The sequence below is a fragment of the Anguilla rostrata genome, chromosome 3 (assembly GCF_018555375.3).
Source record: "Anguilla rostrata isolate EN2019 chromosome 3, ASM1855537v3, whole genome shotgun sequence".
In the NCBI taxonomy this organism is placed as follows: Eukaryota; Metazoa; Chordata; class Actinopteri; order Anguilliformes; family Anguillidae; genus Anguilla; species Anguilla rostrata.
In genome coordinates, this window is record NC_057935.1 from 4,895,182 (window position 1) to 4,912,681 (window position 17,500).

At 47.6% G+C, this 17,500-nt stretch overlaps 2 protein-coding genes across 3 annotated transcripts in view; both read left to right on the forward strand.

Annotated features, from left to right (window-relative positions):
• The window catches only part of gigyf1a (GRB10 interacting GYF protein 1a), a 36,062-nt gene extending 21,991 nt beyond the window's left edge, over window positions 1-14,071 (forward strand). For both annotated transcript variants that reach the window (XM_064325627.1, XM_064325628.1), the window contains exons 16-26: window positions 966-1,066; window positions 1,398-1,471; window positions 2,026-2,163; window positions 2,552-2,761; window positions 3,241-3,455; window positions 3,936-4,096; window positions 5,109-5,287; window positions 5,981-6,025; window positions 6,527-6,671; window positions 7,326-11,288; window positions 12,209-14,071. In XM_064325627.1, coding sequence (XP_064181697.1) covers window positions 966-1,066; window positions 1,398-1,471; window positions 2,026-2,163; window positions 2,552-2,761; window positions 3,241-3,455; window positions 3,936-4,096; window positions 5,109-5,287; window positions 5,981-6,025; window positions 6,527-6,671; window positions 7,326-7,393 — 1,336 coding nt within the window. In that variant the 3' untranslated portion in view covers window positions 7,394-11,288; window positions 12,209-14,071. The remainder of the gene's footprint in view (window positions 1-965; window positions 1,067-1,397; window positions 1,472-2,025; window positions 2,164-2,551; window positions 2,762-3,240; window positions 3,456-3,935; window positions 4,097-5,108; window positions 5,288-5,980; window positions 6,026-6,526; window positions 6,672-7,325; window positions 11,289-12,208) is intronic.
• A 2,401-nt stretch (window positions 14,072-16,472) lies between these two features.
• wrap53 (WD repeat containing, antisense to TP53) overlaps window positions 16,473-17,500 on the forward strand; it is an 8,905-nt gene continuing 7,877 nt past the window's right edge. Inside the window, exons 1-2 of the mRNA XM_064325629.1 lie at window positions 16,473-16,705; window positions 17,247-17,500. The exon at window positions 17,247-17,500 is cut by the window's right edge and continues 279 nt beyond it. Of these exons, the coding sequence (XP_064181699.1) occupies window positions 17,482-17,500 (19 nt within the window). The 5' untranslated portion in view covers window positions 16,473-16,705; window positions 17,247-17,481. The remainder of the gene's footprint in view (window positions 16,706-17,246) is intronic.

Below are 17,500 nucleotides of genomic sequence, written 5' to 3' on the forward strand. Positions count from 1 at the left end.
GACTGTCGATGTATATTGGCTGATAGTAGCTCTGTGTGTATATTAGTTGACTATAGATCAGTGTGTATATTAGCTGATGGTAGCTCAGCGTGTATATTAGCTGATAGTAGCTCAGTGTGTATATTAGCTGATAGTAGCTCAGCGTGTATATTAGCTGATAGTAGCTCAGCGTGTATATTAGCTGATAGTAGCTCAGTGTGTATATTAGCTGATAGTAGCTCAGCGTGTATATTAGCTGATAGTAGCTCAGTGTGTATATTAGCTGATAGTAGCTTGGTATGTATATTAGCTGATAGTAGCTCAGTGTGTATATTAGCTGATAGTAGCTTGGTATGTATATTAGCTGGCTGTGCGTGTATATTAGCTGATAGTAGCTCAGTGTGTATATTAGCTGATAGTAGCTCAGCGTGTATATTAGCTGATAGTAGCTCAGCGTGTATATTAGCTGATAGTAGCTCAGTGTGTATATTAGCTGATAGTAGCTCAGTGTGTATATTAGCTGATAGTAGCTCAGTGTGTATATTAGCTGATAGTAGCTCAGTGTGTATATTAGCTGATAGTAGCTCAGCGTGTATATTAGCTGATAGTAGCTCAGGTGTATATAGCTGATAGTAGCTCAGCGTGTATATTAGCTGATAGTAGCTCAGCGTGTATATTAGCTGATAGTAGCTCAGTGTGTATATTAGCTGATAGTAGCTCAGCGTGTATATTAGCTGATAGTAGCTCAGCGTGTATATTAGCTGATAGTAGCTCAGCGTGTATATTAGCTGGCTGTGCGTGTATATTAGCTGATAGTAGCTCAGTGTGTATATTAGCTGATAGTAGCTCAGCGTGTATATTAGCTGATAGTAGCTCAGTGTGTATATGAGCTGATAGTAGCGTGGTGTGTATATTAGCTGATAGTGGCTTGGTATGTATATTAGCTGGCTGTGCGTGTGACTCTGCTGGTGTTTGACCCCTGGCAGGTGTGGAGAGCAGAGCATGATGCCTTCGATGAACAGGTCGATGTCAGTGCCAGACACAGGGTCCATGTGGGACATGCATACCTCAGCTTCACAGCAACAAGGTGCCCTGCTCTCTTCTGCACACACTCCTCTGACTTGCACACACACACATGCACACACACACACACACGTGCACACACACGCACACATGCACACGCACACGCACACACACACACACGCACACACACACACGCACACACACACACGTGCACACACGTGCACACACACACACACACTCATAAAGCACTTGATGAAGTAAATGTGGGGCAGCCCAGAACATGTGATCCCTCTGTGTGTCAAATTTGACTTTCAGTTGACTCTCTTTTTCCACCCTCTCTCTCTCTCTCTCTCTCTTACTCCCTCCCTCCCTCTCCATCTCTTCCCCTGTTCCAGGCAGTGAAGCCACTTTATGGGACTTAACAATGAATTCTTCAACTCAGGGTCCAACTCTCGAACAGCTTCAGAAGGTGAGGGGGGGGGCGGGGTCCGCCTGTAAAAGCTGGTTTTTAGGGGCCCCATGTCTGGCCCTCCATTTTGCCCTGCGGTGCACCCTGCTCTCAGTAACGCCGAAAACAAAATGGCTGACCCGGGCAGGAGTGTTCGGCCACGTGACCTCTCTGGGCGAAAAGGCCGGTTTGTGCTGCAGCGCCTGCCTGGCTGAGGTTTATGTCTGTAAGGTCCCTGTGTTGTTGTGAGTGGGGAGGGGGTCTGGAGAAAGACAGCATTGTGTCACGGCTGCTCGTTTGCGTGAGCAGAAGACATGAAGAAATTTAATGTGAGCCTCTGGTTTTCCCTGTGTGTGTGTGTCCCTGTTTCCCTGTCCCTGTGTCTGTTTGTCTGTGTGTCTCTGTGTCTGTGTGTTTGTCTGTCTGTCCCTCCCTGTGTCTGTGTGTCTGTCTGTCTGTCCTTGTGTCTGTCCCTGTGTCCGTGTGTCTGTCTGCGTGTCTCTGTGTCCGTGTGTCTGTCCCTGTCCCTGTCTGCGTGTCTGTGTGTCTGTCTGTGTGTCTGCGTGGTGGTGCAGCTCCAGCAGGAGAGGCGTGATGCTGAACTCAGGGCGAAGCGAGAGGAGGAGGAGCGGAAGCGCAGAGAGGAGAAGAGGAGGCAGCAGCAGGAGGAGCAGAAGAGACGCGAGGAGGAGGAGCTCTACCGGCGCAAACAGGTGAGGAAGAGCAGCCGCGCCCTGTGTGTGTGTGTGTACCGTGTGTGTACTGTGTGTGCGCGTGTGTGTGTGTGTGTACGTGTGTGTGTGCGTGTGTGTGTGTGTGTGTGTGTGTTTGTGCGTGTACTGTGTGTGTGTGTGTGTGTGTGTGTGTGTGTGCGCGTGCGTGCGTTTGTGTGTACTGTGTATGTGTGTGTTTGTGTGTGTACTGTGTGTGTGTTTGTGTGTGTGTGTGTGTGTGCGTGCGCGCGTGTGTGTGCGTGTGTGCGTGTACTGTGTGTGTGCGCGTGTGCACGTGTGTGTGTGTGTGTGTGTTTCGTGTACTGTGTGTGTGCGTGCTTGCGTGTGTGTATCCACGGTAACCGACGGTGTGTCTCCCTCCCCGCAGTGCCGGCAGCAGCAGGAGCTGATCATGAAGCTGCTCCAGCAGAGCCAGCAGCAGGCCGCCGCCCAGTCCAGCCCGGGGTGGAGCGGGGGTCCCGCCCCCCAGCTGCCCAAATCCAACAAGGGCCTGAGCCTGCTGGATCTGCAGCAGGAGGCCGAGAGGCAGCTCCACAAGCAGCAGCAGAGGGCCCAGCACCAGCAGAGAGACAGGGTGGTGAGTGCAGGGGGGCGGAGCCTGCAGAGAGAGGGTGGTGATTAGAGGGGGGCAGAGCAGAACACAAGTCCGTGTTCTAGAACAGCGTTTCCCAACCAGTGTGCCGTGTGAAAAATCCTTTAAAAATATTTAATGTTCTACTGAATTAAAAAAAACTAAAATGCATATCGCTTAATTAAAACCCCAAAAGAACATTTAGGCCTACATGCGTGTGTGGAGGGGGGCTGCAGGGTGTTTATTTTTTATGCTCTTGAGAGTGGTGTGCCATGAGATTCTGTAAATTTGGAAAGTGTGGCGCGGAAGGAGAAAGGGAGGGAGAGAATGTTCTAGAACTCAGGCAGTGTTCTGGTCGCGTTCAGTCCCCAGCAGTGACTGTGACATCAGCGTCAGAATGTTCAGTTCAGAACATTCTAGTCACATGTTTGTGATCTCGCAGCTCTGATTGGGCTAACGCTCCTCTCCTCCTCTTTGCGCTGCAGCACGGCGGCCTGTCGATGGGGAGCTCGGGCGTGTCCTCGCTGGGGGTGCAGTGGGGCGAGGGAGCGGGCGGCCTGTGGGGCGGGGCCGGGATGGAGGGGAAGACGGGCGGGGCCGGCGGCAGCTCCGGGATGGGCATGTGGGACGAGGCGGTGAAGAACCAGGCCGGCATTCGGAGCATGGGCCTGAAGAACAGCCGGAGCAGCCCCTCCCTCAGGTAACCCCGGCCAACAAGCCACGCCCACCCAACAAACCACGCCCATACCCACCCAACAAGCCACACCCACCCAACAAACCACGCCCATACCCACCCAACAAGCCACGCCCACCCAAGAAACCTCACCCATACCTACCCAACAAGCCATGCCCACCCCACAAGCCACACCCATACCCACCCAACAAACCACACCTACCCAACAAACCACGCCCATACACCCAACCTCCCAACGCAACCAAACCACATACCCGCCCAACAAGCCACGCCCATACCCACCCAACGAGCCACACCCAACAAACCAAACCCCCCCAATACACCACACACATCCAACACACTCAGCAAACCACACCCACCCAACACACCCGACCCATGTGTTTTATGGTGTGTGTGCACATGCGTGCATGTTTTATGGTGTGTGTGTGTGCATACGTGTGTGTTGTATGTTGTGTCTTATGATGCGTGTTGCGCGTGCGTGTGCAGTGAGCAGTACATGCTGAACAGACGCAAGCGCACTGAGGAAGAGGAGAAGCTGCTGAAGCTGCTCCAGGGCATGAAGCCGCAGGATGGCTTCACCACCTGGTGTGAGCAGATGCTGCACGCACTCAACTCCTCCGCCAACAACTCATCCTCCTCCCTCCACGGTAAGGCTCTCTCACTCCCTCTCTCTCCCTCTCTCCCCCTCTCCTCCCTCCCTCTCTCCCCTCTCTCCCCCTCTCTCTCCCTCTCCTCCTCTCCCTCTCCTCCTCCTCCTCCTCCCCCTCTCTCTCCCTCCATAGTACCTCTCCCTCCCTCTCCCTCCCTCTCTCTCTCCACTCCCTCTCTCTCCCTCTCCCTCCCTCCTCTACCTATACTCTCTCCCTTCCTCTTTTCTCTCTCCTCTCCCTCCCTCCCCCCTCCCTCTCTCTCCCCTCTCCTCCCTCCACGGCAAGGCTCTCTCACCCCTCTCTCTCTCCCCCTCTCCTCCTTCCACGGTAAGGCTCTCTCACTCCCTCTCTTCCCCTCTCCTCCCTCTCCCTCCCTCTCTCCCTCCTCTGCCTCCCTCTCTCCCCCACTCCTCTCCCTCCTCTCTCCTCCAAGGCTCTCTCACTCCCTCTCTCACTCCCTCTCTCACCCCTCTCCTCCCTCCCTCTTTCTCTCCCTCCCTCCTGCTCTCTCCCCCTCCTCTCTCCCCCCCTTCTCCTTCCCTCTCTCTCTCACTCCCTCTCTCTCCCCTCTTTCCCTCCCTCTCCAGTGACTAACTCTATATCATACAGGAAATACAGTTAAAGCAAAAAACCATTTGCATTAAAACAGTGTTTAAAAGGATTTTCAATTGCATTAACTCCCTTGATTACTCCAGAACACATGGCTATCCCTCATAGTCTTTAGCATAGTGTTTCTACACCTTCACAAATGACTCTCTTGCTGCTGTGTCTGCGGGCTAGGGTGGGTCAGTAGTGGGATTTCCATAGGATAATCTCCTCTGCAGTTTTGCTTGCATCGGGTCAATTGCAGGCGAGGAAGCTCTGAACACACGACTGGAGCCGCTTGTGATTTAGAAAACCTTTATGTAATAATTTATCCTGAAGTGCGCTGGCGTGCCTGGCTGTCCGAGGCGGTAGAGCGGACGGCAGTGCTAACCGCGGTCCTCTCCTGCTCTCCCCCCCCGCGCAGTGGCCACCATCGTGGCCTACCTGAAGGAGGTGGAGTCCCCCTACGAGGTCCTCGACTTCATCCGCTCCTACCTGGGGGACACCGTGGAAGCCAAAGAGTTTGCCAAACAGTTCCTGGAGCGCCGTGCCAAACAGAAGGCCAACCACCAGAGGCAGCAGCAGCAGCAGCAACAGCAGCAGGTGCGCGCGAAGGGGGCTGCTGCTTGTGGTCCCTTGTGGTCCCTTGTGGTCCCTTGTGGTCCCTTGTGGGCCCCCTCTGGTTCCTCTCTGGTCCCCTGTCATCCCCCTGTTGGTCCCCCTCTGGTTCCTCTCTGGTCCCCTGTCATCCCCCTGTTGGTCCCCCTCTGGTTCCTCTCTGGTCCCCTGTCATCCCCCTGTTGATCCCCCTCTGGTTCCTCTCTGGTCCCCTGTCATCCCCCTGTTGGTCCCCCTCTGGTTCCTCTCTGGTCCCCTGTCATCCCCCTGTTGGTCTCCCTGTGGGGCCCCTGTGGTCTCCCTCTGGCTCCTCTCTGGTCCCCTGTCATCCCCCTGTTGGTCTCCCTGTGGGACCCCTGTGGTCCCCCTCTGGCTCCTCTCTGGTCCCCTGTCATCCCCCCTGTGGTCCCCCTGTAGGGCCCTGTAGCTGTCGGTGCTCAGGAATGTGCGCGACTGTGTCTGACTGACCAGCAGAATCTTCACTTAATTCATTTGTCCAGCTGTGTGTGTGTGTGTTTGTGTGTTTGTGTGTCTGTGTGTTTGTGTGTGTGTGTGTGTGTGTGTGCGGGTCTCTGCCTGTGTCTGTAATTGTGTCTGTCTGTCTGTCCGTCAGCCCGTGCGTGTGTTTTTGCAGTGTGTGCTGGTACTTGACGCACTCCTGCTCCTTTTCCCTTGCAGCTATCGAAAGAAATCGCTGGGTTGACCATGACCTTCCCGCTCCAGGTGAGCCGTGTTTCTGACTCCGTGGGCGTGAAGCCAGACCCCCTTCACACCTTTTAATCAAAGCGCCTCATTGGTCAGGAGACTCTGATGGCTGCACCCATTCTGATTATCCACATAACTGTGACGTTACACAGAACACTGAATGTTTGAGACGATATTTCACAGGTGTGAGGAGTATTTTCCTGTTACTATTTCTATCCTCTTATCTGCCTTCTCTCTCTCTCTCCCCCTCTCTCTCCCTCCTCCTCTCTCTCCCTCCCTCCCCTCTCTCCCCCCTCCTCCTTCCTCCCCTCTCTCCTCCCCCTCCCTCCTCCTCCCTCCCTCTCCCTCCCCTCCCTCCTCCTCTCTCTCTCTCTCCTCCCTCTCTCTCCTCTCTCTCTCTCCCCCCTCTCCCCCCTCCTCCCTCTCTCTCCCCCCCTCCTCCCTCTCTTTCACTCCCCCCTCTCCCCCTCCCTCTCCCTCCTCTCCCTCCTCCCTCCCTCTCCCCCCCCCTCCCCCCAGGACTCCTCGCGGGGGGTGAACCCCAGCTCTCTGCAGACAGTGTTCCAGGCGGCGCACGCGGGGAAAGGCGGGGTTTACGACACCCAGGCAGGGAAGCTGAAGAAGAAGCCGCCCATGATGCTGCACTCCGACCCCAGCATCTTAGGTAGGCCGCAGAGGTCAAGGGTCACCGGGAGGGCAACCGTGCACTCACCAAAACGATCTGGGCCTAAGGTGCACAGTCACAATGTCATACTGGAGTATCTAAAAAAAAGAAATGAACTATTATTAGCCATGGATTACGTTAGACTAGGGTAGTGTACACTAGGTTAGAGTAGGGGAGACTAGCTTAGGCTAAGGTAGGTTGTAGTAGGGTACACTAGAGTAGGGTTCACTAGGTTGTAGTAGGGTACACGAGTAGGGTTCACTAGGTTGTAGTAGGATACATTAAGTTAGAGTAGGGTATACTAGGTTGTAGTAGGGTACACTAATTTGTAGTAGGGTACACTAGGTTAGAGTAGGGTACACTAGATTATAGTAGGGTACACTAGAGTAGGGTTCACTAGGTTGTAGTAGGATACGTTAAGTTAGAGTAGGGTACACTAGGTTAGAGTAGGGCACAGTAGGTTAGGGTAAGGTAGGGTTTGGTTGGGTACACTAGGTTAGGGTAAGGTAAGGTACACTAGGTTTCAGCAGGGTACAGTAGAGTTGTGTACGGTATGCAGTAGGATATGTTAAGGTAGGGTTTAGGGTTTGATAAAAATTCTTCCAGGACCATGTTCACGTTGTTCCTGACAGTAATCTCTGCTGCCCCCTACAGGATATTCCTTCCACAGCGCTGGGGACAGACTGAGCCTGAATGAGATGGAGGTGGTGGAGGATTACTGATCCACAGCAATAACTACCTGAGGCCTTTGTCTAATAATCAGATCTTCTGATGAGGAATGTGCACTGCTAGGGGAGGGGGAGAGGGGGCAAGGAGAAGGCCCGTAGGTGAGGGGCGGGGGGGGGGGGTCATCGGTGGAGGGGTAGGGTGTATGGGGGGGGGGGCAATTGGTTTGGGAATCCCCTGGCACTTATGATAGCACCTTAAACTTACTAATGCACTTTATTAAGATGGGATTTGAATAGGGTTTTTTTGTTGTTTTTGTTTTGTTTAGTTTTTGTGTGTGTGTATGCGTGCGTGCGTGCGTGCGTGTGTTTCTTTAAACACATAACCTAAAAATGAATGTGTGTGCGTGTACACGCCTGCAGTCGTAGACAGATGTAATGTCTGAACTGGGAGGTGACATTTCTGAGGAATGGAGGTGGGGAATCAAAAATTGGGGGGACCCCTTTTTTTCCTTTTTTTTTTTTTTTAACCTTATCAGAAAACAAATCCTTTCTTGAAAAGACAAACACTGTTGTTGTTTTTTTTTGCTTTGTTTTTTAAAAAAACGTTTATATAAAAAGTAAAGCTATTAAAAAATTGATTGAAAAACTTGAAGATTTGCACTTGCTTAAAAAAGAAAAAACTTTAAAAAACTTTAAAAAAAACAAACAAAAACAAAGTAGATTAGGTATAGAAAGCGATATTTTTGTGAATGTGTGTGTGTGCCCGTGTGTGAGAGAGAGAGAGTGAGCGAGCGAGAGTGTGACGGAAACAGTAGTCTGCACAATGTATTTCCTTTCCACTGCTTGCCGAGATGTGTAAAAGGAGAGGCCGTTCTGTCTTTTTGTTTGAACTAGAATTTTGTATTTCACGAGAAGAATGCATTTGTGTGTGTGTGTGCGTGGGTGTATGTCTATTTCAGATTTTTTTTTAAATCTTGCAAGGATGTGTGTGTTTGTGTGTGTGTGTGTCACACAGAGAGAGAGAGAGTGAGAGAGAGTGCAAGGGCAATTGCACAACACATCCTTTTTTTCTTTCACCAGCTTTCCATCCCCAGATGAAAACAATCCGTGTGTATGCATATGTAGTGAAATGTTATCGTGTCACTGCTCTGTTTAAGTACGTTTCCATTTTTGTATTTTTTTTTTTTTTGGAAAGGACGAGGGTGCTATGAAGGGTGCAGTGTAACCCCCCCCCCCATCCTGTCGCTGTCAATGGCGGGGTGAAGTGGAGGGAAATGGGAGAAAAGAACTGTCTCTGCTTTTCAAAAAAAAAAAAGAAAAAAAACGGCCACAGAAGAGTGGTGTGTGTGTGTGTGCGCGCGCGTGTGTGTGTGTGTGTGATTGAACCGAAAGTGTAAGTGCAAGAATGCGGTGGACTGTATGTAAGAATTTATTTTCTACATATCTGCATTTATAACTTGGAGTTCCATAAGTGTCTTTAGTCTTTCACATTGCCCTTTACGTTTCCTGTTCTGTACGTATTTATGAAAAAAAGAAACATGCAAAATGTATGTAATTGTATATTTGAAGATTTTGTTGTTTAATCTGGGGATGATGTTTGGGGGAAATAGTTCTAGTTTTTTTTTTTTGGATGCGATAATATTGCCTTTTGTTAACTCTCTCACCAATGAATGAAATGGATAGAGTTTCTAATTGAGCTAAGGAAATAGCATCAAATTTTGTGTGCAGGTCGATGCACCAATGTTATTGTGTTGTGTTACTCTTGTTGTTGCAATTGATACATTTTCTTTTATATAAGCATTACATACAAAGTGAAAAAGTATTTGGACGAGGATTTGGAGCACTTGAGGCTGCTACAATATTTTTTTGTTGTTGTTTTTGGTTAGGTTCTTTTTAACCCTTAATTTTTTGTTTTTGTTTCATTGCCTCCACAAGAAGTGCGTGTGTTATTTTTATTTTTTTCATAAAAAAAATATTGAATGTATTCCAAAAAAAAAAAAAAAGGAAAAAAAAAAAACTTGAGATGATGCCGGGTTTTTCACGAAGAGGACAGCTACGTATTTTTCACAGATGTACGTCAAGAGAAGCATCGATGCCCACTGTTTAATACACTGCCTCTGCAGCCCCATTCATACAAAAAGAACTGAAAATAAAAACAGACTTCGATTTCTATTCCTGATGGGAGTTTCGGTTGTTTACAAACCACGCGGATTTCTGTGGGTGCAGTTTTTGTTTTTTTTTTTGGTTGTTTTTTTTTTTTTTTTTTTGGTTTATTTTGTATTTTTGGTTCTGTGTTTGGTGTTTGTTTTTGTGTGGGTGGGGGAGGGGGGGGGTGAGTGCACTTGTGCAGTAAGGACTCTTTAAAGAGCATTTGCAACTGTGTCCTTTTTTTTTATAAAGGGGGAGGAGTCATAATCCGCTGTTGCGGCCGGACACTCCCTTTGATCTCGTTACGGCTGTGGCTATTTTTTCGACATTGAAGCTGAAGCGTGTGGGAAAAGAAAAAGGATTACGGCGAGAGAAATCAAAGATTATTTCCTTTTTCTTTTGTGCCGGGAAGTTTTGGTTAATGGGAGGGGGGGGGAATGCATTATAAGCGTGATTTATCACTATCAATTTTTAAATTTTTTTTTTGTCATACATTTGGCTTTAACTGCCTGTGTGTTTTTGAGATTAGCGAATAATGCAAAGTTAAAGACTTTCGTTTTTTCGTTTAAAAAAAGGAAGAGCCAGAGGACTTTTTTCGGTACGCGATACACAAACACGGAATCAATCTTCGCTTTAACAGTTTTTTTTTTTTTTTTTTTCAATTTTTGTTGGGTCTCTTTAGTTCATGGAGAATTATATATTTTTGCTTAAAACAACAAAAAAAAAAAAGAAAACAACAGGAAATATATCGGTGAGGATGGACAAAAAAATCTTTAAGCTGTAAATGTGACCTCAGCTCACAGTCATGTCCTTGAACTGCTTGTGGTCATAATAGTTGAACTTTTTTTGTTTTTTGAAGGGGGGCATTTGTAAGTTTGTTTGGCCTTGGAAAGCTCGGACGGAAGGACAAATAGGCGTGGATTTCGACTGGCCTCTCCGCCCCCTGAACGCCCTCTCGCTATGCACTTTGAAAATCAAACGACGAGGATCTTTGTCTTTCCAGAGGGAGAGGACATGGGCGGGGGGTGGGCGGGGTCATCTTTGATTGGCCCCTTTTGTGACCAATCGGATGCTTTCTGCAAACTGCTGCTGCTTCAATGGAAAAGGATGGAAAAAAATTTGCCCTCTTTCCTGTATATATACATATATACTTATATAAACATATTTTTATATACCGTAAAAAGCTGAGAAAAGAAAACAATTAACACGACAAAAGATGCCTGATACGAAATGAAGGAAATTCGCTAAAATAAAATAAAAAAAGGGGTTTGTTCATTCAAACTTTTTTTTTTTTTTGGTTACTGGATTTTGGTGGAAGAACTGAAGGCCACATCTGCCCCTGCTTCTACATACAGAGGAGCTGAAGGGCTTAGGCTGACATTGGGGTGGAGGGGGGGGCAAGTGGACTTTCTTAACACCCCCCCCTCCCCCCTCAAAAAAGCAGTGCTGCAACTGCTGGTCCCGGATTGCTTCTTAAAATGCAAGAAGGGAGGGGGGACAATGTCGGGGGCGGGGCGGGGTGTAGGGGGGGAAACACTCTTGAAAGTTCATGTTGGGACAGGATATAAAAGACGGTAGAAGTGATTGGACTTTCGTGTGGATTACTTCAAAAAAAAAAAAAAAAAGACTCAACAGGAAGGAGAACAGTGTGTTGTATCTGCTGTTTGAAGAACGAAGAGGAGACTGGAAAAGAAGGGGGGATTTTTTTTTGTGCTTCGAAGCGCTCTGTCCCCCCCTCTGGCCCCAGGAGTGGTGGTGGGAAGGGGTTCCGGCAACCACCGAGATCTGGACTTCCCTTTTGGTAAGATGCCCGCTGCCCTCGTTTCCTTTCCGTACTGTTTACTCATTTCGTTTGCTCTGATATTACAGGCATTTGGCGGACGCTCTTTTCCAGAGCAACTTGTACAACTTTTACATAGCATTTTACATTGCATCCATTTATACAGCTGGATAGATACTGAAGCAGTGCAGGTTAAGTAGCTTGCTCAGGGATACAACGGCAGTGCCCTTACCCAGGAATTGAACCCATGATCTTTCGGGTTACAAAGCCCAGTTCCTTACCCACTGTGCTGCACTGTCGCCAGTTTCCTCTGATGTGTATTCAGCATCGTGGGGGTTCTTCTAGAAAGGAGTTTATGCTAGCCTGCAAAACCCTGCCTCCACCTGGGGTGGCTGAGCGGCCTTGGCGTACGTCACTCTTCAGCACATCTCTAAACCTTCGTATGTATCGCTGACGAACGTTACGAGTTGCTAAAAGCCACGTTTTTTTGTTTTTTTTGTTTGCTTGTTTTTCTGTTCACTGGCTGTTGTCATTTGTGGATTATCCCTTTCCTTTTTATAGCAGATGCTCTTATGCACGGTCACTTGCACAGCTTGGATTTCCTGTGCAGTAGGCTGAATAATTTACTGAAGCAATTTGGGGTTGAGTGCCTCGCTCAAGAGTACGGCTGGCAGTGCCCCGTCTGTGGAGTTAAACCTGCAACCTCTGGACTACAAGTTCAGTTCCCTGACACTTTTACAACTCCGCCACTGTACACTATGTGACCTCACTTTGAATCACTTCATTTTTCTGCTTTGTTTTTTTTTATTTATTTTTTTTAAAATAGACTGTCCCAAACTTTACTCTGCAGGCATAGATTAGTCTGACTCGCTGTTTCTCTGTTTCACCCCCTCCATCCTTTTTTCCATCCCCCTCTCTTTCTCCTCCGCTGGTATTCACAGGGAACTGCTGAACGGTGCAGGAAACTGCAGTGCTCCGGGCAGTACGGATTTGGGCGCCTCTGCCCTCCCCTCAACGCACCCTCTCAGTTCCGGCCTTTGGGAAGGGAGGCCAGGGGGCGCGATGGGACTGTCCGGTCCTCCGTCGGGGGACGCCTGCGGATGTGGACCGTCCAGGAGGCTCGGTCTGATCTTGTTCCACTCCCGTCCACTAGATGGCGACTAGTGCGGCATCTCCCACTGGCAGGAGAGGAAACTGACTTTAGAGGAGCTGGACAGGATTGCCAGACGGCCGACTGGACGCTCGTCGCGGTCACAGTCAACCGAGCTGCCAGTTAACTGCACCAGAGACAGTGTGTGAGTGCATTCAACAGACTAAACCACACGTATCCAAAGCTCAGATGTGGGGGACAGCTAAAGAACTAAAGTCAATCCCCTGATCAGCTCTTTGGATTTTATGTGTGTGTATATATATATATACAATCTCCAAGACTTGAGCTGGCGAATTCAGTATAGGAACAGAGGTGGTTGCAACCCAGGCATCCGTAAAAAACTGTACAGAACACACACACACACACACACACACACACACACAGTCTCAGACAATTATCAATCCTGCTGCACCATTGCCTGATATTGGAGTATATATGCAGACACACAAGACTGAAATCTGAAGCTAAACCATGCAGTGCTGGGCTTTACAGCAGTAGATGTGCACACACACACACACACACACACACACACACACACACACACAGCCAATCGCATCCTACACCATAACACACACTCAACACTGATGACTGGCTGCCTTGTAAATAATGTACATTTCGTATCATTACTTTTCTTGTCCTTTTTTTTTTTTTTTTTTTTTTTTTTTTTTTTATTTTTTTTTTTTTTTTTTTTTTTTTTTTTTTTTTTGTTTCTTTTTGACATGCCTTAAATGTACAGACCTGGGTCATAAAGACGAGGCGTCAAAACAATGTAAAGACTTTGTTCTGGAAGAAGAAGGAATATGCACACCTCTCTGTTCACCGCTGAGCGTGAGACTTCCTGTACAGAGTGCGAGACTTCCTGTACAGAGCCGTGTTGTACTCCCCTTGGCTCCTGCAGCTCCTGGTAGCATACTTGTTCAGACGGTGTGCGTATATATATATATCTATATATATATACAGAGCAGCCTGATGGTGACCTGAGACACTGAATCTGAGCTATCCAGATCATAGTTTGCCTTGTGAACTGTGTGACTTTGTAAAGAATCTCCAGTTTTAAATGCCTATACATGTAGCGCGGGTACCTGGCCCACACTGGCCGCCTGTACTAGTGGAGCTGAGCTGACAGGATGGGAGAAAGGGCAGAAACACACTCACTACACACACGCGCACACACACACTCTCACTACACACACACACGCACACACACACACACACACAGACACACCACACACACACACACACAGACACAGACACAGACACAGGCACTCTCACCACACACACACACACACACAGAGACACACGGGCATTCACTACACACACACTCTCACACACGCGCACTCACTACACACTCACACGCGCGCACTCACTACACGCACGCACACACTGCACGTACACACACATACGTACACACATATAACACAAACACACACACAACACACTAAACACACGCATAAACACATACATTATACACACGCACAACGACTGTAATCAGTTCACGATCTAGTAACCCGCCGTGCACACCTGCACATGCTCTGTCCGTTTCGGCGTGCAGACCTCACCCCATTGGCTGACGGGCAGTTGGCAGTAAAAGTTCCTTGTAAAGCAGCTGAGTGACACGTCAAGGTTTCTGTTGCTGGACATTGCGGCTTTTTTTTTTTTTAAATAAAAAGTATTCCCGTTCCATTTTGCGCACTGCTCGGTCGGGGTGCGTTCGGCTGTAATGACTGAGCGGGAAATGCAGATGTTTTGAGGAGAGTTTCGCTCAGCGCAGCGCGCTGTGAGCAGAGGCCGCCGGGTGGGCCCTCTTGGCGTGTTTTTTTTGCGGTGTGCGCGAAATGGCAGGGCGTAGGTCGAAGCAGCTGATCCGTGCTGGTGCGTGCGTTTCATGCCGTGGCGGGTTATCGGATTCGATGTCCTTTTATTAGCGAAGGCGACGATGTTCTTATTGGCTTAGGCGTCTGTACCGAGTAATTGAGGAACGCCCTGTCCTTGTGTTGCCAGAGGGTGGGGCTGTTGTTTCGCCCCTGGTTGGTTAGTTTTCGGTGTGGTTTCGGAAAACGAGTCTTAACATTCCGGAAGGGTTATTGGAGGCTGGGTAGTTTTGTTGCCGTAGAGACAGGTGTGATGTATTTGTTCGCAACGCACGTTGCGTAAGGTCAGTGTAAGGTGTCTGTACAACACCTGTGGCCTCGTGTGTGTTCCTGTAAACCTGCTTCCTGTAAACCTGCTTCCTCTCTGCAGCTGAGGCAGTTCGTTTTAAGCTTGGCTGTACTGTTCCAGGCGTAAAGGAGGTGTGTACGCTTCGTGAGAGAGAGAGAGTTGCCTGCTGAAGAGCATTCTGGGATCGCCACCTTGTTCAGAGGAGGCTTTCCGTGTACCTGGGGAATGACTTGAGCATCTTCTTCCTGCTTCTCTTCAATATGTTTTCTTGGGCACTGTGCCGGGCAGCCATGGTGACTAGGATTTAGATTTGCGTTCCCTAAACTGAACAGTTGGCTCCCCAGTTTGTGTTTTAATGGAGGGCTATTTTTGGGGGGGTTTTTTTGTTATTCTTTAAGCGCATTTCTGATTGGATTTCAGTAGCAAAGCAGATTGGAGGTCTCTGGTGAGTTTTCTTAAATGTTTTAGTGGGGGCAGAATATCTGTAATTGGAATGCAAGGGAAAGTGTGTGACCCTCAGTATTTTGTCGTTTGATTGGTCACGAGCCGGAAAATGAGCCTGTCTGTGTGGCCATAAGGATTACAGTATTGAAACAGGTTTGTATGGATGTTGTTGCTTTTTTTCTTGCTAAAACGTTAATGACCTTTAAATGATATGTGTGACTTGGACCCCTGTATTTTTAGAAATGAACTGCTCCTCATCCGATTAACTTTTTTGTAAATTGTCATTCTGAGAGTATTTCGGGGGGTTGCTTATTTCCTTGGATTTAGGGAGTGAAGTTCATCTCCGTAGAGGACACATTTTAATCAAACGGCATTCGCGCTCTTATTTTGAAAAGATTTTGAAAAGAGTTGAAAAGATGGCCGACGTGTTCTGTCGGTTTCCTTGTGCAGCCAAAAATTGGACATTTGTAAACGTCCTTTTCAACCAGCCCAGTCAGCTCAACTCCACTGCTTTAGGAAAACAAAACAAACAAAAAAAACATTTTGAATGTTTTAGACGTTATATGAGAAACTCAAAATGAAAAGAAAAAAGAACAACCTTAAGAAAACTGTAAATATTTTTTTTTTGTTTGAAGAGAACAAAAAATGTCAAAATAAATCAATTTAAAGTTGAATTTGAGATTGTCTCCTTATTGTACTTTTCTTTTTGAATGTTGTGTTTCTGAGAAACTGACTATTCCAAAGAAGAACTGTGGTCACTCAAAGAACCATCAACAAAATCTCACATTCAATACCATACTATTCCAAACCATGTTCTCAATTATTATGACACATTTATATTGAATGAAATATGCATATTTAGACTTAACTACATTTTAATTATAAAATAACTTCATGCTCATATATGCAGAACGTTGCCTCCAAACCTTGTGTCTGTAAGTGATATCAACACTGACACCCTGTTGTGAAACTGTTGTCCTGTAGCACATTTTTAGCTATGCTTTGCCGTGAGCACATTTCAGGATCTCAACGCTTGGAATCCGGAAAGAATTTGCTGTGGCCAGTGAACTGAAGGTAAAGTTTCTGTGATATGCAGGCCAGTCAATGCACTGTTGAAGACTACGTTTGTTTGTTCTGGTCAAAAGAACATTCACTTGAAAAAAAAAAAAAAGGATATTCTAAGGATGACAACTCGAAGATTCAGCAACACTAAACTCTTGTCACCTGGGACCGATATATAGTGATTTAAAAAAAAAAATTTTTTTAGTATTAACCTGTCTTAAATTCAAATGTGCATATGTTTGTAAAATACTGACACTTTTTAAAATGTTTTGATATAATCTGTGTCATTCAGTGACAATTTGTATAAACCGCTTCCGTTCATGGAACTGACCACCTGACTGAAAAATCTCCAAACGCGTTCTCGAATTATGAAATCTCGCGATAATTTACGTCACCCGTTAGTCATAGGGAAATGTCATGGCGCCGTACATGGTGAGGGAATGTGCAGTGTGAGCTTTTACCTTCTGACCAAACGGGGTGCTTTGTCCCCTGAACTCCTTTTTGAGCCATTTCTGTGTTCTTGGGAAGACCAAGTGCGGCATTTTTATTGAAGAGGGGAGCAAAGACGAGGAGCAAGACACTCGTTTCAGGGTGGACTTAGTGTATATCAACCAACAAGCAGGTTTGTAAACAAATCCCAAGAAAAGCACCATGCGATTATAGTATTGAATAGACCTAGTTGGCTGGCTCGTGAGCAATGCCGTATCGATGTAGATGGCTAACCGTCTGTGCTGTCGTATAAGTACAAGTTATTGCCACGTAAGTCGTCAGTTTTTTTTTACTAATAATGACGATAAAATGCGGACGAAAATGTGCACGTGCATGTTTTTACTCGCGGTGTATGGACATAAACAGTTACCTTGCTAGCTTACGAGCTGTTTATTCTGAAGTGCAGTGTTGTATGGACACCTAATTTACATGCACTGCTTGAATCGATAAGGTCGTTCCCTAATTTATTACCCTGAACTCCCTTGCGCCGTTTACAATGGAGTCTTGCATACAGCGAGTGGCCCAAGTCTTGCCTTTCTCGTTGTCACGAAGTCTCACCATTTTTTTCCCTTTCGCGTGTTATGTTCCCTGTGAAATGCGTTTGTTCTTCATCCTTGCCCGCCCTTGTATTTGATAAATGTATTTCTCTCCCTCCCCCTCCCCTTTCTGAGCAGTTGCGTTGGAGCGGTGATGTCCTCATCGTCCTCTAGACTCCGCCAGCCGCCCTGCAGGAAGAAGCACTACCCTAGTAGCACCTACCACACAGCCGTCTGACGGCGCGAGGTACAGAGCGCGCGATAAGCAGCGGTGAACTTTGACGCGAGAAGGAGAATCAGCGGAGTTCGAATTTGAAGGAGACGGAAGCTTCTTGGGAAACGACAGCTAGCCCGGATCGGTGGGAGAGGTATCATGTCATCCACAGCAGACA